This window comes from Astyanax mexicanus, chromosome 1 (assembly GCF_023375975.1).
Source record: "Astyanax mexicanus isolate ESR-SI-001 chromosome 1, AstMex3_surface, whole genome shotgun sequence".
Taxonomy (NCBI): Eukaryota; Metazoa; Chordata; class Actinopteri; order Characiformes; family Acestrorhamphidae; genus Astyanax; species Astyanax mexicanus.
The window spans coordinates 34,345,648-34,371,781 of NC_064408.1; the positions used below are offsets into that span (position 1 = coordinate 34,345,648).

General features: G+C 37.4%; 1 protein-coding gene across 6 annotated transcripts in view; it reads left to right on the forward strand.

Moving 5' to 3' along the window:
- npas2 (neuronal PAS domain protein 2) overlaps window positions 1-26,134 on the forward strand; it is a 95,344-nt gene that overhangs the window by 49,622 nt on the left and 19,588 nt on the right. For 4 of the 6 annotated variants that reach the window (XM_022680749.2, XM_022680759.2, XM_022680735.2 and 1 more), the window contains 6 exons: window positions 14,373-14,788; window positions 15,836-15,892; window positions 17,167-17,321; window positions 18,501-18,592; window positions 20,989-21,078; window positions 23,086-23,209. In XM_022680749.2, the coding sequence (XP_022536470.2) occupies window positions 14,715-14,788; window positions 15,836-15,892; window positions 17,167-17,321; window positions 18,501-18,592; window positions 20,989-21,078; window positions 23,086-23,209 (592 nt within the window). In that variant the 5' untranslated portion in view covers window positions 14,373-14,714. The remainder of the gene's footprint in view (window positions 1-14,372; window positions 14,789-15,835; window positions 15,893-17,166; window positions 17,322-18,500; window positions 18,593-20,988; window positions 21,079-23,085; window positions 23,210-26,134) is intronic. The other 2 variants (XM_022680765.2, XM_022680754.2) reach the window with 1 other exon arrangement.

Below are 26,134 nucleotides of genomic sequence, written 5' to 3' on the forward strand. Positions count from 1 at the left end.
ATACTGCTGGAGCAGTATTATTAGAGTTAGATGCTAATCGCTAAGCGTTCACCGTTCAGAGGTGAGTTATCGGCCTGTAAGTCTGTGCTGCTTTGCCTGGCTAGCATTAGCTAGATGCTAAGCGCTAACTCTCTCAGAGGTGAGTTTTATCAGCCTGTAATCTGCTTGTTTACCGTGTTAAAACAAGCTACGGGGGACGAATCGCTAGCTAATATCTCACTGTCTTACCAGAACACGCAGGATTACTCAGTGTAACGCTGTGGTTTAAGTTTGGGTTAACTTTACTAGTTTAGGTGACTAGCTAGCGTGCTAGCGGATAGCTATGCTAACGCTGGTGCAGCAAGCCTTAGTGGACATCTGGAAATCTAAGCTTACTGTAAATAAACTGAAGCACGTTACTCACCCAAATAAACAGTTTTCAGGAGAGGAATCTGTGTAGATTAATATCCAGCACTCGTTTGACTTTGAAAGAGCTAGATTTGTATACGGAGACGCTCCACCGGCAAGCGACCACCCCCGGTGGGGGAAGGGAAACATGGCGCCACCCCTGTTCACTTTGATATAGGCACTTAACGCGCCTTATAATGCGACGTGCCCTATGTATGGAAAAATAGCAGAAAATAGGCGTTCTTTGATAGTGCGCCTTATAATACGGTGCGCCTTATAGTCCGAAAAATACGGTATGTATTTTCACTTGGAAAACGAGGTCTGCATTCTGTGTTCAGTTGTTTTAAATGTAAATGGCAGTGGCCTCTGACCGCCTCCAAATGTGGATTAAGTGATCCAGTTGTAATCAGTTCACATTGTGTCTTGCCTGACAATTGAAATCTGTACCGATTTGGTAATCCGATCACCAAAATACCAGTTATAAACAGGCTCTAAGTTCTAACTCTATGTCCAGTCTTCCATTCCTCTCACACATAGCTCTCTACCCTCCTCTGTTTTTCTCTTTATATCTCCCATTCTTTATGTCTCCCTTTATTTATTTTTCTCATTTTTTATTCTCTATTTTTTCTTTATATATCACACTTTCTGTCTTTCCTCTCTCTCATTCTCCCTCTTTTCTCTCCTCCCTCTCTTTTCTTTGTCTTTCTTTTGTTCTCCCAGTTATCTCCTATTTCTCTGTGAATGACAGAGCAGGAGGATCTCTTTTTCTTTTTTTCTGTGTGTTTGTGTGTGTGTGGTGCACTCTGTAAGAGTGTATCAGAATATCATTGTCATTGTTACTTGATATGCCTCCTAATCCTTGAATAGTGTGTGATTGTGTGTATGTGTGTGTGTGCTTGTGTGTCACCCTGTGTGACAAATTAAGCTGCATTTAATTGGAAGGTGCAGGGTTGCCTGATATTTCTGGCTAGTTATGATATCCCCCTCGGCGGCAGTGTTGGATGTCACTCGTCGTGTCAAGTGTTTGTGGGTGTGTGTGTGTGTGTGTATGAAGAGTAACGGTGTGTGTAAAGGGTTGCCGTGACAGTTTGACTTCTGTTGGCATGAATCCAAACATCTTTATATTTGTGTGTGTTTTTTCTGCTGTGTGGAAGGAGCATCACTTGAGGAAAGAGAAAGAGAGAGTAATAATGATAGAGAAACTAAAGAAGGAAAGTGAATGAACAGTCTGTGTAGAGCGGAGGTTATAACAGGTATAGGGGAAGATGTATGTTTTCTAATTTGCATGCTTTAACTATTTTCTGGTCTATTTTTATACATAAGTACTGGGTTATAAGGTGCATTTTAAGAGACACTATAAGGAACTCCTAATTCAGAAGCGTGCAACTTGAATACTCACCTCTGAATGGGGAAAGAGCTAGTGCTTAGCGCAGTTAGCAGCAAATGCTAATGCTGTTCCAGCAGTGCCAGCCAGGGTTAGGAGCAGACTACAGGCCGATAACACTCACGTGGACTTCAGCGGAGTGGCTTTACTGCTCCTTACAACCTGACTGATAAAATTCATACATACGAATTAAAAGGTGCACTGATGTTTTTTGGGAAAATTAAAGGATTTTAAGTGCACCTTATAGTGCGAAAAATACGGCAGTGGTGTCATGCGGTGCTGTCTAAGGGCCTGAAGATGCATCATGCAATCTTTTGACTGTTTTTGATGATTGTATGTACTGTACATAGGAAAAATCCAAAGTCTTTAAATTTTAATGTGAGGAACATTTTTGTAGATGCATTGAGAAGCTTTTTTTCGCAGATTGGTAACTCACAACCCAGTTCTACAATGAACTGCTTCATAGTAAACATCTCTACAGTGAACAGCTCTATACACTCGATTATTCTGTAGAAAACAAACAGATTTTTTATTCTGTGTTTTGTGTGTTCTGCAGCTTTGTGCTTCAGTCTAACCAAACATACTAAATCTGTCTCAGACATTTTTAGCCATGTCCTCAGCTTGTTGTGTGTGTGTGTGTGTGTGTGCGCATGTGTGTGCGTGTGCGTGTGTGTGTGTGTACACTAACATCTGCAGTGAAAGCAAATGGTAGCAGGCACACACTCGCACAAGTTAAACACACTTCATTAAAAGTGCAGTGTTTTAATAGTAAATTATTTAAAGCAGAGGTTCTTAATTAACTATCAGCACTGTCAAGCTTCCAAAAGCATTTTATTTTTTAATGTGAGGCCCTCTTTTCATCACCTTACAGCAAAGACGTGCTGCAGCTTCACACACACACAAACACACACCGAACTTACTTAATCTCTCCAAACCTCTCTCAGTGTGCATTTAAATGTATGTGGGTCTACATTGTAGATTTTCAGAATGGTTTTTAAATGAATGAACATTGTACATTTTTAAAATATCTCAATTTTGTGGATATAACTAGATATAACTAATAACGAATAAATGATAAATTAGTAAAACCAACACGTTAACATCCAGCACTTCTTTGACTTTAAAAGAAAGTATTTTTTTATTACAGTTTTCTTTACTTAGCTTAGCTTTACTTAACTTAGTTATGTACCCCCACCACCACCCAGCGGCGAGACCTGCTGAATTAGAAGTTCTTTAAGTGTCTCTTAAAATGCGCTTTATGTATGAAAATAGACCAGAAAATAGATGTTTATTGATAGAAAAATACGGTAGCCATGCTCGACACTGCTGCCATAAAATCATGCAAACGTAGGTGTAGTAATATGATTGTTGCTGCCAGAAGGGCTGGTTTGAGTATTTCTAGAACTGATGATCTTCTGGGATTTTCATGAACCTCCAGTGAGCAGCAGTGCTGATGTTTGTTGATTAGAGAGGTCAACTGGCTGGTTGAAGCTGACAGAAAGGCTACAGTAACTTGGATAACCACTTTGTACTAAAAATGGAAGGATCAATTGGCTATGTATTGGTATTACCTGATTAAGTGGAGTAATTTAGCATAATGAAGTGGTGTAACAGTCACTTGAAACATATATAACTTCACCACTCATGTAAGAATGTGGTTTCAGCGATAAAAAGCCTAAATTGGGTTAGATGCACGATGAATGGCCATTGTAAAGTGAATGTGGTCCAAGCACCATTCATTTTAATCCAAAAAATGTGATCTTCCTGAACTCTGGGGCAATTTTCATACAACATTTCATCTCAACCAATTCCTGCCCTACAACACAGAGTGTGTGTGTTTGTGTGAAAGTGTGTCAAGTACTCATTACAGTGATGCTGTTGTTCTCAGTGCTATTTTTTTCAGCAGTAATTGTGATCCTCAAACACATTTATGGCTGTGCATGTCTGTGTATTTTGAGTGTATAAAGGTGTGTGTGTGTTGCCAGATTTATTTGATACAATTTGTAAAGGTGAAAACAAACATTATAGGGGCTAAAATGCCTCAAAACTATTTAACTCTATCAATATTTCTGTCATTTTTGACCAAAATAAAATGTGAAAATCCATAAAAAGCTGAGTGTGTTGTTTTTAACCATCATTGTCTACATATTTTTCTATCCACATTTGTATATTCAGTGTATTTTTCTGTAATTATACACCAAAGCTTGTATTTACCATATTGGTGGTAGTGTTTAGCCATCATGGGCATGAGGCCAATAGTGTTAGGACCGATCAGCAGCGCTGAAAAACCTGAGAACCTGATCACAGTTTTATTACTATTACTTATATTCAATATTAGATTTTGAGATAAGAAATTTTACATTTGTTAAAGAATGGTGAATCTGTCAGTCTGTTGTTTATCTGGTTCACCAGTTTTGCTGATAGACAGGTAGTTTAACGGCACTGGATTTATTTTGTTGCTACAATGTGTTGTGATCCTTGCGAGCTTTGTTCTTTGTAATGTGAGTGTTTTGGTTTTGTTGCTACTGCTTGTGTTGTTTGCTGTGTCAGCCCACAGTGTTCCTGTCTAATTACTGACATTTTTAACCTGCTTGTTACTTTTCTTTTTAGTAGCTAGTTGTTGTTGTTAAATTAAAGGTGATCGAGAATGACTTATACAGAGATGAGTGCAGAGTGTTGTTACTGAGAGACACTGGCATTCAGAATGCCTCTTAGATTAATTCAGAATTCATGATTTGCTGAACATGGTGTGTGTGTGTGTGTGTGTTTATGTACTGTCTGAGCGGCTCTTACTGTAGAAATTGGTGGACATTGTTTAGGCAGTTATGATTGCAAACTTGCTAAAGCTGTCCATCATATGCCCAATGCCCTTAGGTGTGTGTGTGTGTGTGTGTGTGTGTGTGTGTGTGTGTGTGTGTGTAAGTTGTTTTTGGAATGTGTATGCGGTGAGGCACGCCGGCTGTGGTTTTGAACTTGAACTTCATTTTATGTGTGTGTGAAAGAGAGAGAGAGAAAGAGAAAGAGGGAGAGGGAGAGAGAGAGAGAAAGAGAAAGAGAGAGAGGGAGAGAGAGAGAGAGAGAGAAAGCAAAAAAAGACTTGTGGGTGTTTGTATCAATACATATGTACCTCCTGGATGTGAAACAGTCAATGGATGTTTCAGTGTATTTTAATCATTTGTCATTGTAACACCAACACACACACACACACACACACACATACAAATGCATATGCAATATCCAGTAGGAGTGTGTGTGTGTGTGTGTGTTTGTGACTTTTGTCTTGTTAAACTTGCTCTTCCTCTGTTTCTGTGTTTCATGTGGTTCAGTGTCCGTGTCTTTATGCCTGTAAACTTACACACATTTTATAAATACTTTACAGCTCTGCCAGTGCCTTCTAAACAAAACCAAGCATGTGTGTGTGTGTGTATGTGTGAGTGGTTAGTGGCTGGGTTTGAGTGTGGTTATAGTTACAGCAGGGTGAAGAGATGATGAGCGAACAACAATAAGAGGAGGTTTAGTCGGTTAATTATAGATACACTCTTTGCAGATGAGCTTATATCAGAACTCTTAGTCTCTCTTAGTCCTCTATTTTTCTATTCTACTGTGCAGTGATAGCAGGATGGTATTTGAATGTTGAAAGTGTGGAATAGCTGTCTCTGAGGTTGTGTTGAGGGTGTGTTACATTTATGCAGGTTGTGAGTACCTGTGTGGCGGCTGCTTGTGAGCTCCAGCGTTGGCAGCTTAAGGCTTCACTCTACAATACCCTGTTCATTCTAAATATACCACTCTGTTGCAATAATAAATATACTAAATATTTCAGCAGGTTTTTAGTAAAAGCCTGTACTTACAGTGCATTTGCGTATTTAAATATTAACCCCCTCAGAACCCACTTGATGTATTTATCTTGACATGTGTCTTCTAATATTTTGTTAATTTCTTTTTCTGACTTGTAGTTTACTAAACAAGTCTAAACATTTAAAATGATATATACATTTCGTAAGAACGTGGTCAATTTTCTGTGAGTTTGCATAAACTTGTGAAAAGGATGTGGCTGTGGATGGAGCGTTATGGAGCCTAATCACACACCTCTGTACTGATCTTAGTTTCCTCGGTTTCTGGGAGTGCAAGTTTCACAATGTGAATCGGATGTGTTATTGAATGAATCATTCATACCAGAGTGAATCAGCAACTCTGGGAGGAACTGAAGTAGATAGAAATGTGCCCAACTAAACTATATAAATATTTTAAGCAGAATGTCAACTTTGTTCTAGCATGCTAACTTGCTTAAGCAGTACCAACTAACTGCTCTGGCTTTACCTCAGGATAAAAGGTTTTATTCAGACTACCTTTAGCTAAAGTGACATTGTGTTGCAGAGTACGTAGTAACAGATTCAGAGATGTGGATTTCAGATTGAAAGCCTGGCCACCAAAAAAGCCTCAAATAATAAAAAACAAGGTAAACATAACCATATTCTAGCATGAGTTGTAGGCTGTTTCTACCTAGAGCTGTGTGTAGCTTGAAGCTAACTTAGAAGTTATCAGGCTGGCTAATGCAGCTCAAAATATGTAAAATACAAAGTAAACATATAATAATGCCTGATAATTACATACAATGTAAAGTAAATGTTAGTGTTACAGCAGTTTGTTGTTCAGTTCAGATATACAGGCAAGAAGCTAACTTAGCGATTAGCATTGCTGACCATAAAACCCAAAATAACAAATAATGTCAGCCACTGTCTATGCAGCCAAAAAAGTTGCATGATTAGTCGACGACAACCAAAGTTCACCAAGATTCCCCACACATAAAATTTGCTTTGGATGTTGCTGGCAGAGAATTGTTAATTGCAGTGAGTCTCACTGAAATTAATATGATTTTTCTCACAGAAATGTACCAAAACTAAACTGACTGAATCTAAAGAGCAGATATTTTCTTATCATTTAACTTTCCAAAACTTACTTATACACTATATGCCATACACCAACTGGACTAAAACTGTTCTAAAATATCAGTTTCAACTACAAGTGTAACTAGGATTAAATCTTAGTTGTAAGTAAAGCTGAACTAGTCTAAATTCTTAGCTAGACTGAAAGTTAAACCAGTCTAAAATCTCACATGGACTGAAAACTAAACAAGGCTCAAATCTAAGATGGACTGAAACTTAAACTAGACTAAACTCAGCTGGAATGAAAGATGAACTAGTCTAAAGTCTTACTTTGATTGAACGTTTGATTGAAACCAGGCAAAAATCTCAGATAGACTGATATAAATCTAAAACTTGTCTAAAATCTTAGCTGGATTAAAAGTTATCCCAGGCTTAAATCTCTACTGGACTGAAAAGTATACCAGAATAAATCCTCTGCTGGTGTGAAAAATAAACTGGGCTCAAATCTATGCTGGATTGAAAGCTGAAGCTTTCTAAAATCTCACCTTGACTTAAAGAAAAAAAGGCTAATATCTCAGCTTACCCAGTTTAAAATCTCTGCTGGACCGAAAGATGAGCTATTGTTAAATCTCAGTTGGACTGAAAATTAAACCAATCTAAAATGTCTGTTAGACTGAAAGTAAGCTAAACTAGTGTAAAATCTCAGCTGGAAAGATAGGTGCGCTATTGTTAAATCTCAGTTGGACTGAAAGTAGTGACGTCTGAAGGTGGAGGAGCTGCTCAGGACGTGGGGACAGAGTTCTGCAGGCAGGGTCAGTGTTATTTGGTATAAGTGATTTAGAAAAGGGCTGAAATGTAATTGAGGAGCGGAATGTGAGGTAAACAGGTTTGTCTTGGCTGTGTAGCAGGAATTTAGGAGGAAAAAGATTACACTCTGATCCAGATTCACAGAAATTAGACCATTTACTCGTTTACTGAAGAGGCTGCCTCAGCTTTAGCTCTAAGCTGAAGCCAAACAGCTCACGCGACCCTCGTCCTTTCCAAACAGCACGCTTGTGGAGGAGGCTGAGGGTACGGAGCACTGCTGCAGCTTGTTTATGAGTTATAATATTAACAATCAATATTAATTATCATAAAACTTTTATGATATTACACTAACTTATTATTAAAACTACTTTGTTTGAATGAATGTTAAGACATTTTTGGTTCCTTTGGATTTTACAATATTTTATATATATGTTATATATTCCTTATTAATATAAAAAAGCATGTCAATTTAAAAAAAATAAGGTGATTGGAATATAATGCTGTTTTTCAGTCTGTGTTGTTTTTTTTTTTTCTCTTTCTCTCTTTCTTACCAGCTCTCTCTCTATCTTGCATGCAATTGCAAATAAAGGTGCAATTAAAGGTGCTGTAAATGATTCTGGAGAACGATTCTTGATATTTGAACTCAACAACAAAACAAATGCACCCCTCTCTTCAGTGCTCCTTCAAACGCTGTTGCCCCCAAATTCATGAAGAGGCTGGGATTTGTGCAAACTGCTGCTACAGTTGCTTCTGACAAAGATGAAGTCTGTGTTCACACTGTGTTCTCATTTTTTTTAATGGACAAAACAATACTGACCTATTTCATTTGAAGTCAGTTACTTCTTTTTTAAATTTAGATGAATGGAATATAATGCTGTTTTTCAGGCTGTGTTGGGTTTACTTTAGCATGGTGCTAAAGCCAAAGAGAAACACCAGCAGAAATGTGTGTGTGTATGTGTGTGTGTGTGTGTGTCAGAGAGAGTTTGTGAACAGAAGCTGAAATATAGGTCACAAGCACACCTCCTTCCTCACTCTCTCTCTCTCTATCTCTCTCTCTCTCTCTCTCTCTCTGCTAGAGTGTGAGTGAGATGTCAGCAAAACCTGATTTGAACCCCTTCAGGGAGTAATGAAGCTGTGAGAAATGATTGGTCTAGTTTTTTTGTTTGTTGAAGTATTATCAGTTCATTCTTATTAATATACCTAATAGTCTTTTTTTCATGTGCTGTTGTGGAGTGAGCTTTATAATTAAAGGTGCTGTAAATTAATCTGGAGAACGATTTTTGATATTTGAACTTAACAACAAAACAAATGCACTGCTGCTACAGTTGCTTCTGATAACAAGTCTGTGTTAATTCATATTCTCAGTTTTCTTAAATGGACAAAACAATACTGACCTATTTCATTTGAAGTGAGTTACTTACTTATCCCACAGGAATAGAACAGCACCCTCATCTATTTTCATGCTATTTTGTGCGTCTATACAGTGTCCAATGTATTTAACATTTCCATCAGGATAATAAGTATATATCTATTATTATATCTGCTAAAGGTAGAATGGAACAATTAATTCCATTGTTATATGTAGAGGATGTCTACTGATTAGTTTGTTTTCAATTTGTACATCATCTTTGTAATAATAATGATATGACATTTGTAATAATTAAAATCACTCATCCACTCATCTTTTAGTAGGATGAGATTGACAATACCGTTCATGAACAGGACAGAGTGCAGATTTTCAACCTTTTCAAGTTTCCCAGCTGTGGAAGTTAAAAAGATCATCTTAAAGGTCTATAATGATCTGGATTGACTTTTTGAAATCAAAAATAATTCCTTTGCAGAACGGATTGAAAAACAAAAAATCTGCTTATATAGCACTAAAACCTCAATCACATTGGATGCAAATCCTTTAGCTTGCTTACTGCCTCTGCTGCACTGTTATTTGTTGTTCGCATTTGTTTGCAGTTATGTCTGATTAGTGGTCTTTGTTAGCTCTCCTCTGTTCTGACACTTTTACATTTTCTACAATTGCATGAGTTTGGTTCACTTATGGTAAAAAACAGCTGAACTGATGGTGTGGAGCCTGCATAAACCAGATCTAGCTTTTCAGGAGCATCTTTGTAGATCTATCTTGCGGTTGAGCAAGGAACTGCAGGTTACTGTTGCCGGGGAGCCATGCACAGTACTGTTATAATTCTTAACTTCTGAATATGATATCTATCTGATTTGGTTCTCAGGATCAGCATTTATACAAATTGGCCAATCAGTGATCGCATATTTAGACTGGTTTGCTTATGTGAAGACAATGTACAAAATCAAAATACCGTTTTTAGTAAAAGTGCCACTTAAGTCATCTGTTTGCTGCAGTTTCATTCTATGCAGTATTTTTGGACCAAGTAGTCAACTGTTAAACTGAAGAACAGTTTAAGAAACAGGTCACATTTCTGCGTGTTATAGCCTGGTTTGTTAAATGATCCTGTCTACTGGACGAATAGAGCTGCAGCCCTGGGATTAATGTGTTTCATATACAGGCTGGCGATTTTCTTCTACTGACCGCAGAGTCATGAAAGCAAAACTGCACTAAATCCAGAACAAGACCACTGTAGAACTCAATACAGCTGTGATGTGGTGCAGCAAGAGAAGCTCAGAGGCTGTTCTTCAGTTTGTATGTTCATACACAGCTCTTTTAGTAAAGAAATGCATGAATAGTGATATGATTTACTGATTTTCTCTGTGGTGGCTGGTAGGGGTGTGACGAGATTTTATGCCATGAAATCTCACGAGATTTGTCTCGCGAGACTAATGCACAGGTAACCAAAACAAATGTGTGATCATTTTGAGAGGCAAACAGCTGCTTTTCTTCCATTCAAGCTTTCATTTGCTTGTTTGCCAGTTTATTTTTCTAAGTATCTTTGACCGTCTGTCTGTTTGTTATTTTGTATTATTGTTTGCTCAATATCAGTTTATTTGTCAATTTTCTGCTCAATTGTTGTTTTGTTAGGTTGTTATTGTGTCCGTTTTTGAATTCGTTTTTTTGTATGTGCGAATTATGTTTTTTAAGTTTGTTTGTTCAAATGTCTTTTTGTCTGCTTGATAGTTTTCAGATTGTTCATTGGATTATCTTTTTGTCTGCTTGATTGTCAGATTGTTTATTTGTGCTCTTGTCCAGTTAATTGTTTGACAGTTAGTTTGTCCTTCTTCTTGTTTGCTTGTTTGTAGATTAATCTTTTTAATAACCTGTTTAGTTATGTTTGTTAGTTTGCTAGAGTTTACTACTGTAGAACTCTACTTACATTTCAAATGTTTAACACTGGATTTACTGGAACTTGAAACATGTTGTATGTCACGTACACCACTCTTATGGTATAATCAATATGATTCACTTCATCAGTGTACATATATAACACAGCACTACAGGGCTAGAACAGTTTAGGTGTGTGTGGGTGAATGTTTTCTAGCAGACATGTTTGTTTAATGATGAAACGCTTTTAACAAGGCTTTCTCTGCTTTTATGGGTTATGGGACCTGACAAACACACACACACACACACACACATACACACTGTGTTTGGTCCACTCTTACATTCATTGTCTTTTTCCTTTGTTGTTTTATTCATTACTTCCTGTTAGTCTCTATTGCATTCTCTCTCTCTTGCTCTCTCCTTGCCTTTTTTCCCTCTTCACTGTCTCCCTCCTTCTCCCTTTACTCTTCCTCTTACTGTCACTCTTTCTATCTCTCTTCCCTTCTCTCTCTTTTACTCCCACCTCTCTACATTTTATTGCAATTTCTCTATCTCTATGTTCCCCTTCAGCATCTGCCCCTTTTTCTCTTCCCTAGTCTCTATCTCTCTCTTTCCTTTTCATTTTCTCATTTCATCTCCTCCCCTTTCCCTCTTTCTCTGTCTTCCTCTTCATGCCTTTTTCTCCTTTCATCTTCCTCTCTCTCTCTCTCTCTCTCTCTCTGGTGTGTTGGATTATGTGAGTTGGTTTCTAGGTCACTCTCAGCCGGCCCGGGCGGATGTAATATTTACTGAGCTTTTAGAGCTGCTCGGTTGCTTTGTCATCACATGTGGGTTATGCACATTCACCACAGCTGGTTGGGAAGTTCTAAAGAGTGTCATTGATTATTGATTAGCTATTTCATGACTACAGACCTGATTGTATTTATGCTTAACACCAAAACTGAACACCATTGCACAAATAACATTGTGCTTAAATACGATGGTCCTTGCTGAACATCACATTTACACAGTTTTTCTTTTCCCTAATCTGGCCGAATCAATCCATTAAAGCAGGTCTAGCCAACATAGTGAAGTCAGGGCATCTGGATCATCAGAAACTAACCTCAGACCATATTGTTAAAGAGGCACTCTTGTGAAAGATGCTATGTGTGCTGCAAACACACCTGCTGACCTCCTTCAGTAGCTCCAAAACAGTCTGTAGAGAGAGGTTTTCCTGTTTAAAAATGAATAGCTTTTTCTGATGATGAATCTTGAAGAAGGAAGGAACTACAAAAGCTTTTACAGGCACAAGCTTTTAGAAATGTGTTTAACAATGTTGTCAGTTGTCAAACCAACATTGACAAAATTTGGCCTATGTACTCTAGACATATAAGTTAAATCTGGTACACTCATAGGTGAATGTAGTGTTAGGATTCTCACCCAAGGACCTTTAACTGACCGTCTGAAGTGATTGCATTTTTGTTGCTAAGCAAGGCTGTTGTGTTGAGTGTGTTATGTGGTTGTTATGGTATTCCAGCTGATTTCTAGCGTGTTTCTATTAACTGGTTGTTTTATGCGAAAGAGTATTTTGTTGTGTTTTCTGACAGTGTACATCACACTGTCTTTTTTAAACAGTTGCTAAAAACTGTGTCTTTGGTGCTTAAATTCTTCTCTAATGGGCTAAACTGTTCTTCACGTTACTGGAAACATTTTGTAGATGGTTTGATTCATTAGCTAAACATGGCTGTGTGAGAGTTTAGGCTAATTCTTTTGCTTCCATTATTTGTTAGGAATATTAGTGTTGCAGCTTCGATGTAAAACTAGAGAATCTAAACTTCAGACCTGTTTTGACTGATAATTATATTTGGTTTGAAAATCGATAAACTGTATTTTGCGCCAAAATGTGATTAGTTTTGAATCAGAACTAAGTTTACTCTGTCAGAGATTTCAGGAACTGCTGTGTTGTTGAGGCAGGGCAGACACAAACACACACACACACACACACAGGACGAGATCTGACTGTAAGAGTCACCTCCGTGAGTGGCTGTGAGGTGGCTGTTGTGTTTGTTAGGCTGCTGAATGAAAGAATGGGATGAATAGAAGGCTAGAATGGCCGTGCTTTTCCGCCGTGTCTTGACGTGGCTTTCCGGCTGATTTCTATTCACACGCCTGTTGACCTGATTCCAGTCAGATTAATAGCCGTTTCACTGCGTATTTGGAGCCTTTCAAAAGGTTAATTTGCTGTACCCAATAAATCATTCACTGTTTTTAAATGGGGTTGGTTTGTTCATTTGCTGTTATGAATAATCTCACAGGCACTTTTTTCTGGTGAGATTTCAGGGAAAAAACTCATCTCTGTGTAACTACACAGACATATCCTTATGGTTCCTGCAAGTAGCAGAAGTTTTACAGGGCTAATATAAAGATTAGCTCTCTACGTCAGACCATAATTAGACTTAACAAATAGCTTAGTCATAATAAATGTAGTCCAACAACTGAGGAATGCTTGGTGTCTGACATTTTGCTGCTGTACTTTTAGTAATTGAGCTACAAAGCTAATGAGATTAAGTACAAACTCTGCTAAAGTAGCTGTGCTAGATGCTAATGTAAATATTGCTTAAATGATGTGTTGGGAATGTTCTGAGTGTAAATAAGCACAGAATATTTTACAGAGACCCACTTTTACACATATTAGCACAAAAAAACTTTTTTACAGGTTCATAATTTCAGCTCTGGAGCTTCAAAGCTAATGTAACTCTAGCTAATAAGTAAAGGACACATACAGCTGCTAGCTTAGCATGTTTGCAGGCCTTTGTTTTTTTAATAGAAAACCCTTCTGGAAAAATAGGTTGGTCTGGTCAAGCTGGTTAAACTGGTTAAAAGCTGACTGACTAGCTTAGCTCTTGACAAGCATAGGATGTGATATGTATTTGATGGTTTAGCTGATCTACAAGCATAAACGTAAATTACAAGCTATCAACCTGAACAAACTAGACAGTCAGTACATCCAAGCTTGACCATGTGGTTGACCAGCATGATAAAAATATTGTTCATTTTACACTGTGCTGGTCAAGAGCTAGTTAACCAGCTGGTAATGTCACATGCGTCTTCTCTTGCGGTTAAGAATGGATCTCAATGGCATTGGTAAGAGTTGGTAAGCAGTTGGGACAATTTAAGCAGAAATGTCTGTAACCAAGTTGATCTCTAAATGAAACCTAAGTTAGTTTGCAAAATATGCCTACTGAGACATCAAAGATCAACATTTGAGCAAAATCATTTTCCTATAGGCTGAAACGAATAAGTACACCAGAATTCTAAAGTGTAGAATATTTACTGTAAGCCTATAAACAATCAAACATAAATGCATACATGCAAACCTTAACTATTATACAAAAAAAACTGGACACAATTATACAAAAAGTTATACAAGTTTTCTGGATAAAATACTAGTCATCAGGTTTTTAATAATCACCATATTACTGTCCCATTCATACTGAATTTATAAAGAGTGTTTCACCCCAGGCAGCTTTTTTGGACAAGGGTCACAAGTGCTAAATACTTAGTGTATTACCTTTAGAAACACAAGGATTGGATCAGTCTGGATTGGGACTTCCACAATTATATTGAGTATCAAGTAAATATTAGCTAAAACCTGTTTTAACCTTTCTCATGTTATTTCTTTTTCTCTCAGGTGCTGCACTTTCTACAACTGACCTCCATGGAAATCCGAAGGTAACTAGCAGAGTTACAACCTGTCAGTGCTAGCAGTTAGCTTTACTGGCTAGCTGTGTCCGGATGATCAGCTAACCGTCGTCTTGGAAGGCTCGTCCAGCCGGTTGGGACAGAGGTAGCAGCTGAAGAAACAGCTGCTAGCCACCAGAAGGTTTGTGCTAACAGCTAGCCATCAGTGGTCTGGTGCTGGGGGCAAGCTGGTAGCTGCCTAGGGCTAGCAGAGGGAGAGCGTGGGCTTTTTCGCAGCAGTTTGAGCGCAGTCAGCGCGAATGGGACACGGCAGCGTTCGCAGGCGGCCTGGATGGGAGAAGGAGTGAGCATGGACAACCTTTCTGAATTTGGTGGGCTTTGTCCGTCCAGCCGGAGGGAATGGGAGTAAGTGCACATTGCTTTAATGTTATTGTGCTGGATATTAATGTAATGTATTTTAAAGTCAAATGATACAGTGTTTGTTGTTGATGTTACAAGTGTAAAAATTAGCAAATTTTCCACAAAGACAACCTTTTAAACCATGATTACTAATTATTAAGTGAATTTTTAATGTTCTGTACTATTCCAAATGCAGATAATAAATGTAAAATAGGTCTAGAATTACATTTGTAAACTGGGAGATTTTTAAATGGTTCAATGGTTTAATTGAGTTCAATTGTTTGCATGATATTGTTTACTAAATTATTATAGCTACATTAATAATGGTATGCTGCTGATGCTTTTCTTAAGGATGCTAAATCTGCTATGCAAAAACAAAAGGTCCACTACTTTTCTTCAACGTATTCCACCGTGCCCGATCTCTCAACTCTTATGATGTCACTTTTTAATAAACCTCAATGTGATCTATAGTTCTATAAATCCATATTCTGCTGTTTTTAGTTGAAAGGTGCCTGTTCTGTGTGTGTGGTGCGAATACGTGTGTGACATCACAGCCAACTGTTCCCTAATTGGCTGGATGCAGCGCATCAACCATATTCATTTGAATAAAGTTGAGCTCTGCTCAACAACCCAGCATGTACCATGGCATGCAGCGTCTCTCTCCATTGAAATGAAAAGAATGCGTTGAGGCTTAAGTGCTAGTGGACACGTTTTGACTCTGAAGTGACCATGTTAATGGACAAAAAACAGAAGGGCAGCAATTCATAAGTCTATATGACTTCATTAGCATTTAATTTCCACTCAGTAGCTGTAGAAAACATGGACACTGTAATTTTATCCATATAATAGGCTAAATATAGAGAAGTATCTCTCTGACAAAATACACAAATTACAATGTTATATCTTATCATAGTCTGTTTGAATATTTTGACCCACATCTAAAATTTATGTTAAAAGTTATCCTGTGTTAGTGTGTGTTTTCCAATATCCCTGACATGAAAACAGGTTTAGGAATCAGAAAATCTCAATTTTACATTTTACTTTACTTTCCAGAACCAGCAGCTGTGTGGACGACTTGATGGACGAAGATGAAAAAGACAGAGCTAAAAGGTAATATGTGTGTCTGTGTGTATCTATGCAAGTGTGGACATGGACTGTGTTATGCTTGGTGGGCACTAATAAGCAGTTTACTCTACGGGGGTCTTTATGCTCCTCAGGCCTGAAATGTTCATTGCATCAAAATAGAAAGATCTCTCACATCCACCAGTTTTTACACCTCTCTCTCTCTATTTTTGATTCTTCTTTTCTTTCTATCTCTCCAGCCTCTCTTTCTCTCTCTTCCACTATCTCTCTTTCTCTCTCTCTCTGTCACCCTCAATCTCACACACAACACAAAAGAACAGCAGGATGAATGAGTGTGAAAAGCCTAAAGCTCTTAGAGCGAGAGAGGGAGAGGGTTAGTGTGTGTTAAGAAGGTGTGAGGACGGGGACCTATATCTGCAAGAAACTAGTGCTACACTAACGATAGCTACTCTGAAGAGCACACACACAACCGCTTACACTCACACACACACACACTCCCTCTCTCAGCAGAAACTGATGTCTGGCCTGGTTTTTGTGTTGAGCCCATATTTATTTCACTACACTGACACTACTCGTCAGTCCATGTAGTTCCATTTAGTGCTGTGTAAAAGTCATAGTTAGAGCTTTACTAATTTGAATGCTAAATAAGTTATAATATTTTACACACTACACTTAGTTTTTTTTTTTGTTTGTTTTTTTTTTTTTTTAGAAAATGTATTTTTTGCCCCCTGTTTCCTATATGCGGATGAATTGACATCAACTCGTGTGCCACATTACTGCTGTTTCTGCCACTAGCATGACACCACAACAACATGATGGATCAGCTGTGTCTTAGCAACAATAGTCAACAAACATCAAAATAACTTGTTTATAAAAAAAGTATATTGTAACATTGTAATTGTCAGTTTGTTTTTGGAGTGAAGAATATGTACCGATCATCTATAACATTAACACCACATCTTACATGTATCTACATTCCGTATTCGTGTTATCCACTCCACCTACCATAAAGGACTCCACTTTAATGTTTTATAATTACAGATTACACACTCCCGCCTAGCTGGTCAACCTTATAGATGTAAAGTCAGAGACAGACCGCTCATCTCTTGCTGCACATTTTGTGTTGGTCATCCTCTACTCCTTCATTGGTGCTCATAGGGCGCTCATTTTATTTTTACACTCTAACCTTTTATACCTTCTGTAGTTCCAGCCTGTGTGTCATTTTGTGACGGTCACTGCCGGATGACACAGCGGGCGAATGTGAATGCTGGTGACTCAGGCTTGCTTGTTTTTGTGTGCAGAGCGTCCCGTAATAAGTCGGAGAAGAAGCGGAGAGACCAGTTCAATGTGCTCATTAAAGAGTTGTGCACCATGCTGCAGGGGCAGGGCCACCCCCGCAAAATGGACAAATCCACCATCCTCCAGAGGACCATCGACTTTCTGCAGAAACAGAAAGGTGAGGGTGGGTGCTTTAAAAATACTATATAAAGAGGGATAATCCCTCTTTCCTTCATAAATCCCCATGGAAGCTGCTCACACTTTTATTTAACCCTCCTGTTGTGTTAATTTGTCAGGAACAGCAATGGTGTTCCGGCGTTAATTTGAACCGGTGAATGTTTAATTATCCAAAAGATGTCTGTAACCCCCAAAAAATCCTTACAAGCAGTGTGAATATTTCATTACTAACTCCATTACTAATTATTATATCAATATTTAGTGCAATGGTGTTCCTTACCTCTAACAGGTAATAGTTTAATTAGAATAATTAATTTTCATGAAAAAATACATGTTCAAACTTTGTTAATGTTCACTACTTTATTACTTTTGAAAGACCAACATATAAAACAATAGTTTTATATAACATTGAAACATAACATTACAATGTTGTTTTTGTTTCAGTTTTTGCAGGGCGGGTTTGAAATTATGTAAGAACCATTTTCATATTATATGTTGATTACACTAATTAAAGCAAGCAGAAGAACTTCAAACTTTAAAACGGGCCAAATCGACCCAGAACATAACAGGAGGGTTAAACAGCTTTTAGATTTAATAAATGCTGGCCGAGATTAAGATTTATGATATCGAATTTTTGAAACAGACATGGTTTGAGAAATTAATTCTTCCACTTAATTTTCCTTAAAAATAGTAAAGAATGAGTTGTATGTATGTATGTGGACTGTTGTAAATGGCACAAGAACACAAGAAGCCAAGTTACATTTCAAAAGGCGATCATCGGGGTCCAAGCACATTGTGCCTTAATGAAGTCAGTACAGCACAAGTGATGGGCACATAGCACATAGCTTTAAGGATGTTTTAAGCTGTTTATAATAGAGTCTCAAAAAATAATGCCACCTAGACTTCAGGGTTCTTGGAATGGAACCTGTCAACAATTGTTATTGCTCATGAGTTTTAATATCTTTAATAGAGTTGGCCAAAATAAAAAAACCTGCTAATTCTTTTTCGCTGGTTACGTTTTTCTATTCTTCCACTTCACTATAGCAACATCTTAATCAGCACTGTCCCATCTGGCTTGCAGCAGTGCTCCCAGCTTTTTCCATCCCACATGCTTCCAGAATCTTAGGAATTCCAGGCTAAAGTTTCAGCTTGAATTTTGTGGCTGTTTCATGTTTTCCAGAGATCACAGCGCAGACGGAGTCGTGTGAGATCCGGCAGGACTGGAAGCCTTCGTTCCTCAGCAATGAGGAATTTACCCAGTTAATGCTGGAGGTAAACCACTCCTTATAGCTCCAATATCGCCTGGGAATACTATGATCCTGAAAATCCAGCAGGAATTTCAGCTTATATAACGGTTTCTTCAGACAGAATTGCGAGGGATAAACATTCTGTACCATAAGAATAATATATTAATAATGTAGTCTTTATCTGGAATGCCCAGTCGAAATAACACAGATATTGAAGATGCCTGTTTTGTAAATATGTACTTAAAGATAAATGCATATGTACCAAAGGTACAAATGGAACTACAACCCAGATACAACTCCTAACAAGCCTAACATTATGTAGTTGCTCTATGTTAGGCTTTTATCTGAATTATTATGAATGAATATGTTTATGTTTCACTTTATGAGTTTATTCTAATGTAAAAAAATACTTTCTTTGCAACATGCAGTACAGTACAGTATAGTGCATCCTGCAGGAATTCTGTGATTCATGAGTATTTCAACACATTGTGTAATTCAGAAGGAAATCATCTGCTTTCTATCAGTGCCTGAGGATAAAGAAAAGGAAGTTTAGTGCATTTAAACATGTTTTATTACTGAAGAATCAAAGTAGAGGAAACACTGTGAATCAGTGTGTCAGCACCATAGAGGAACATGCAGGAAGTGAGCTTGAGCCGTTGGGGTTATTGCTGCGCTGTGAAGTGAGACGTGAGGGAAATTATCATTAAATTCAACAATATAGAGCGAGTGCCAGTGTTCTCTAGGTAAGGGGAATAATACACAGCCGCTAATGCTTCTTCTAAGCTAGCCTGCCTCCACACTGCCGGCAAAATGGTAAAATAAGTGAAGCCTGTAAAATGTCAATGTAAAATGTAAAATCATATAATTAATAAATAAATAGTGTTTAAAAGTTAAAAATCTGTAAACATAAAATAATAACAACATCAATGTGTATAAAACATATTTGCTATTTTTTACTCACTGTATGTAAAATATTTGGCAAGAAATATTCAATGTGTGTTATAAAAATCAGAATTATTTAACATATATTACAGATTATTGCCGTTTTATTGTTTTATCGTTTTTGATAGCTATGACTTTAGTTATACATGTGAAAATGCTCAGTTTTCCTTACCTAAATTTTTTATACTGGAAAAAAAATGTAGCATCTTCTATTCCTCATTTAAAGTGCGCCTTATCCAGACATTCCTGCAGAACCCGATGCTGGAATAAAGATTATAGTGCATTTGAACCAAAGTCGTGTTTGATGTGCCTCAGCTGTGGCTTAAATCAAACGGCAAAAACAGATTTAACCACAGAGCTTTCATTCTGTCAACACTGAGGTCTAGCCCTCACATGCCTACCAGCTGAAACTAGCCCACGCTCCCTTGATGTGGGTTTTGTACTGCAGTTGCTCTTCTGTAATGACAGGAATGACAGCTAGGCTAATTTGGATGATTATCATACCTTCCAATCATTGCATCAATGAATTACATTAATAAAACCATTTAATCAAAATCAAAGTGTGTAAAATAATACAGTTACTTTTGATAGATGCATATTGTTAGGATAGATACCATAATAGCTCTCGTATCTTCAGCATGAAAGGTTTATAGAAAGAAACATTCTTAGCTTTCAGTGTGGATTATGTCAAAATATTTTATTTTGTCATAATAACGTACATTGTATTAAGCACTTTTCTACCGTTTCTATTAGGCCATTCATGATGAAATTATATACTGTATTTAATAAGGTGGATTATGAGGCACATTATTAAACATTATATAAGTCAAACAAGTTATGGATGTAAATCTACACAGATTTCTCTCCTGAAAACTGTTCATTTGGTAAAGTAAAGTAGCACTTAGCACGGTTAGTGGGTAATGCTAATGCTGCTCCAGCAGTTGTACTCAGGGTTAGCAGCAGGCTACAGTCCAATATACTCACCTCTGAATGGCAAATGAGCTAACTAGCACTTAGTGGGGTTAGCAAGTAATGCTAATTCTGCTTCAGCAGTGTAAGCCAGGGTTAGCCGCAGGCTAAAGTCATATATACTTGCCTCAGAATGGTAGAAGATCTGGTGCTTAGCGTGGTTGGCAGCTGATGCTAATACTGCTCCAGTTTCGATTCTCAGTGCTGGAGAACTAAACTTTAGAACTAAACTATAATGCTGTACTTTAGCGAAGTGGCTTTGCTGCTCCTTACGACCTGACTGGTAAAATTCATACATAAGGAGCACCGGATTAAAAGGCACACTGAAGATTTGGGATAATTAAAGGATTTTAAGTGCACCTTATAGTGTAAAATATATGGTTGTTTTGAGAACACTGGTAGAAATCTGGTATGGAAGTATAATGTGTTCATTTTCACACTTCCCAATGTTTATTTGCCCTTTCTTGTGGTTATTTGTTCTTTTTTTGATGTGTACATCCTTGTGTTCAGGCATTGGATGGTTTCCTAATTGCACTTACCACTGATGGGAACATCATCTATGTATCCGACAGCGTCTCTTCTCTGATTGGCCATTTACCAGTAAGTAAAATGTCACTGAACTCTGGGTAATCATGTCATGTTTTGAAAATACTGTATATGGTATAACATTGCCCGCAAATACTGAAGCAGTCTGAGAGAGACTAACTGTATATAACATTAGCAATGTATCATCACTGTGTTCTATATTTACTATTGTGCTATTTTACCTTTAGAGTCTTCAGTATTAGCCAGTCTACATAATAATGAGCAAATTAAATTGCTGTGCACAGTTCCATGCATCAGCTAGTCCTAGTACGCTTGTATGTTTCCATGTTCTAAAGTTTGCTTGTCGTTTGATTCTGCATCTGAGCCACAGAGATCTGCGTGTAAACGCAGTGCTTTCAGCCAATCAGATTGCTTCATTTACACCTAGTTGCTTTGACTAGATTCTTACTTCAGACGGAGACCTTATTAATGATGGTAATGATGAGTTTCTGCTCACGGTCACTCACGCTGTCATGCTGTTTATGGCGTTTTATGGTTAGCAAAGAGGCTAATCCAGCAAGCTACCTAAAGAACCATCCACTACTTTCATCCAATCTTTATTTCCCTCCAAACTGCCTACACAACGTTGCTGTACTGAACACTCTCAGGCTCTCTCTCTCTCTTTCTCTCTCTCTCTGTATTGCAAACACACTTGTCTACACACACACACACACACACACAGCTAATGTCACGTTTTTTCTTTACAAGATACACTAGTATTTATTTTCCCTATTAAAGCTCTCAATTAAACTCAGTAATTAAGCTCATTACAATGTTCAAATGCATTTTAAAAGCACTATTACTCTATTATTACTGCCCCACATAAAAATAAATCAAGATTTTAATTATGATTAATTGCAGAATATTGGTGTTTAATATTGAATATTGTTGTGCAGACGTGCAGGATAGTACAATATATAATACTTTTTCAAATATTAATACATTTTAGAAAAGGGGGAAGGGATGTACTCATTAAATTATTTAAGGTTGGCAGGTCTACCTTTGGGATGAGTTGGGGTAGCAGAATTTACCTAACAATTATAAATGCAAATGCGGTAAGATGCCCTCACAGTGTACCAGCCTTCTTCCTAGATGAGTAGCTTTCACAGAACAGTAGAGGTTGTTACTCTACAGCCTGTTTATTATGAATATGTTTGATTTTAGAAGACACACAGTCGAAGCAGGTGTCCAAAAACATTGGACCATGTTGTGTATTTTTGCAGTTTGTAGAAAATGACTCATCTTCAGAGGTGGTGCTTTGCCCAGTTTAAATGATGACTAATAGGTAAATGACCATGTTTGGTTAAATTTAGGTAAAGCAGCCCACACACACCATATTTTCTGGGGGAGTTGGTTAAAGTGGAGGACCCTGGAGATGATTCAGATGTTTCAGAAGTCTTTTTTTTTCTCTACTGATATTGATGTTTCATAAGCCGTTCATGCCGTTTATTAGGCAGAGTCAGGAGAGAATGTGACTTCCATTAAGACATAGTGGGAGCCAAGGCCAAATATAAACAGCTTATTCCTGATTTAAACGATCAAATTGGTCGTATTCAGTTAAATGCTGTTCGTTTGCCACTCATTGACTCAGAGAGGATCGATTAGACACACTCATCACTGCATGAATTCATTCTCTCTTCTTCTTAATGAGTCGGACACATAAAATACATTCATCTGTTCCGTCATATGATTTCATGTAATGCAATTTAGCCTCAGTTATACTGTATTACATGTGGAGCGCACACCACCATTCACAGTCACAAGAGGGACGAGGGCAGTTACATCACTGCGCTACTCCCTACTGTGGCATTTGACCAGATTAAAAACAGAAGGATTTATTGCATGCTCTTCCTCAGGTCACTGACACCTCAGACAGAGGACTTCATTTCCCATAATGCACAGGCATGACCGCATGCTTATGTGTTCTATTTGAACTTGTATGTGAACCACTGTGCTACAGAAACTGCAGCTATTATCATGTGATGTTAGTGACAGTGTGTATTTGTTGCTGGTGTGTTTCAGTCAGACATGGTGGACCAAAACATCCTGAACTTTCTGCCCGAGCGTGAGCATGCGGAGGTCTACAAACTGCTGTCCACGCACCTGCTAATGACTGACCCCATCAATTCTGACTACCTGGAGAGCAGTGAGTGTTCACAAACACACATATAAACAATTATACAGCTCTGGAAAAAATTAAGAGACCACTTCAGTTTCTGAATCAATTTCTCTGAATTTGCTATTTATAGGTATATATTTGAGTAAAATGAACATTGTTGTTTTATTCTATAAACTACGGACAACGTTTTCATTTTCATAAAGTTTTAGAGTTCAGAAATTAATATTTGGTGGAATAACCCTGGTTTTTAATCACAGTTTTCATGCATATTGGCATGTTCTCCTCCACCAGTCTTTCACACTGCTTTTGGATAACTTTATACCACTCCTGATGAAAATATTCAAGCAGGTCAGTTTGGTTTGATGGCTTGTGATTATCCATCTTCCTCTTGATTATATGCTAGAGGTTTTTCAATTTGGTAAAATCAAAACATAATCATTTTTAAGTGATCTTTTATTTTTTCCAGAGCTGTATATTCTGTACAGCAAGAAAAGGGGCTCTACTGATGGTATGATGAAAATAGCAGGTTTTCAATAGCTGTAATCAGTAAAAAACATCCAAATGTATTACTCATTTCTCACTATAAAACAGTGCTAACTAGTACTACCTGGGATACCATAGCAACCTGCATAGTGCACTGTGCTGTGATTGGTTGGTTTCCGTTGGGTAATTGGTCATACCTTACTCTGGTTTTGTGGTTCCTGTTGGGTCATACTGTGCTCTGATTGATTGGTTTCTGTTGAATTGTTGGTCATACTTTACATGGGTTGGTTGGTTTGTTTGTTTGTCAGGTCACAGGTCATACATTGCTCTGATTGGTTGGTTATGTTTAGGTTATTGGTCATTTATACTGTGCACAAATGAGTTAGTTAATTTTAATTTAAAAGTCATACTGTGCTCGATTCATTGTTTTTTTGTTGGGTTACCTATAATTCATTCCAATACTTAAATTAATTTTCTACTTACTGATGTTTATTGGGCTAAAAGACTATCCACAATGGAGTGCTATTAGAGTGCAAGAATATTTCTCTTCATGTTTAACTTCTTCTGCACAGAAATGTGCATGTTAGATACTGAGTGTACCTAGACATAATGTACGTAAACATCCCTCAAGAAGACATTCATCATAACGTAATAACATCTACTGACATTTCATGTTTAAATTAGAAGAAGCTTCTGGATGTGGCACTTGTTGTTGAACTTTTCACTTCTGAGGTGCAGAAATCTAAAATAAACCTTATTTAAAGGTCTCTCTAAAGTAAATTTAAACTGCCAGCCTGACAGAAACTTCCTCTGCCTTGTGAAGGTTTCCTCGCTGTTGCCGTGGCAATACTGCGTAAATCTGTCTTTTGACCTTTGGACTGTTTGATGTGTGTTTTATTCCATTATAGAGGATGTCCCTATGAATAACTCATCAAAGTCCTCCACTGGCCTAGTGCGCCTATTACATTATCATACACACACACGCACATACTGCCATTGTCATATAAAAGCCTTTTTAATTTTTTTGCTACGTTTTTTGGGGTATACACTATATGGGAGATCTATTGTTTTGTAACGTACACAATAATATTGCCCCAATTATGGAATATCTTTACAGAAAAAAATATATAATTTTGTAATATTATTTCAGGGCTGTATAGGCCATGAGGGAACAAAAAATCACACTGTTATAATTTCCTATTAAATATGTACTATAGACAGATATATATGTTTAGTATGATTTATTTTTACTCCAATCCTGGATATATGAAGTGCATTATTAGTATCATCACATGTTGGATCATTATTGACTTTTGTTACAATCTGGTGAAAATCTTAATTAGGTATGTACCATATCAAAATATATGCAATAATATTGCCAAATAAACTTTAAAATATATATTGGTATTTATTTGTTTTTCTAATTCAATGTTTTGTCATATCGCCAAAAATATAGTTATCACAAAAATACCCTGAAATTTACAGCCATACCCCTGTGCACCATATTAACATTACAGTCAGAAATATCATTTTAGTTACTTCAAAGATAGTAAATGTGAATTTTCAGTAAACAATCATTTAAGGAACAGTAGAATAATTCTAGCATGTTTGTTATATTTGTAGGAATTATATAACTATACTGTTTTCTGATTGGCTGCATGCAGTGTGCTGTAGATCACATCAGCAGTCATACTGGATTTAGTTTCACTGTATGCTGATTGGCTGTCATCTGTGGACGGTTATACTTTCTAAATGGCTGGTTTCTGTTGGGTTGTAGCTCATTCTGCATTCTGATTGGCTTTTTTTGGACTACAGTCCAAGTCATACCTCTGGTTTTATTGGGTTGTATGTTATGATAATGGACTGTAGGTCATAATTCATTTCGGTTTATTGCTTTGTAGGTCATACTGTATACTGATTGGCTGGCTGCAGTGGCCTGTAGATCTTAGTGTACAATGACTGGCTGGATGGATTAAGCATCACTCGTGATAGCTGGGTCCATTTGGCTGGCTCTGGTGGGTTACATTTTCATGTGAAATCTGATTGGCTGATTTTAGTGAGCCTCTGATTGGCTGTGGGCCATACTGTGTTCTGCTATGGCTAGCTTCAGGGCTAATTATATGGCACTACATGTCCGGCACAGTAATGCTGCTAATCTGAGTTACGCTTCTGTGGTAATCCCTCACCCTCTGACCCTAATCCGCAAGAGAGAGAAGAGAAAGGGAGCGAGAAAAAAGGAGAGAGAGAGAGAGAGAGTGCACAGAGAAAGCATCAGAACCGTATACACAGAATTTAGCATTTTACCTAAGAAGAGGGTGATATTGCCCTAAAATAATATTACAATATTTCAGGGTATTTTTGTGATAACAGTATTATTTGCAGTATAAAAAACAATGAAAAATAAGAATACAATAGTGAAATAAATGTTAAAGTACTATTTGGAATAACAGTTTCAAACATTTAGTAAAT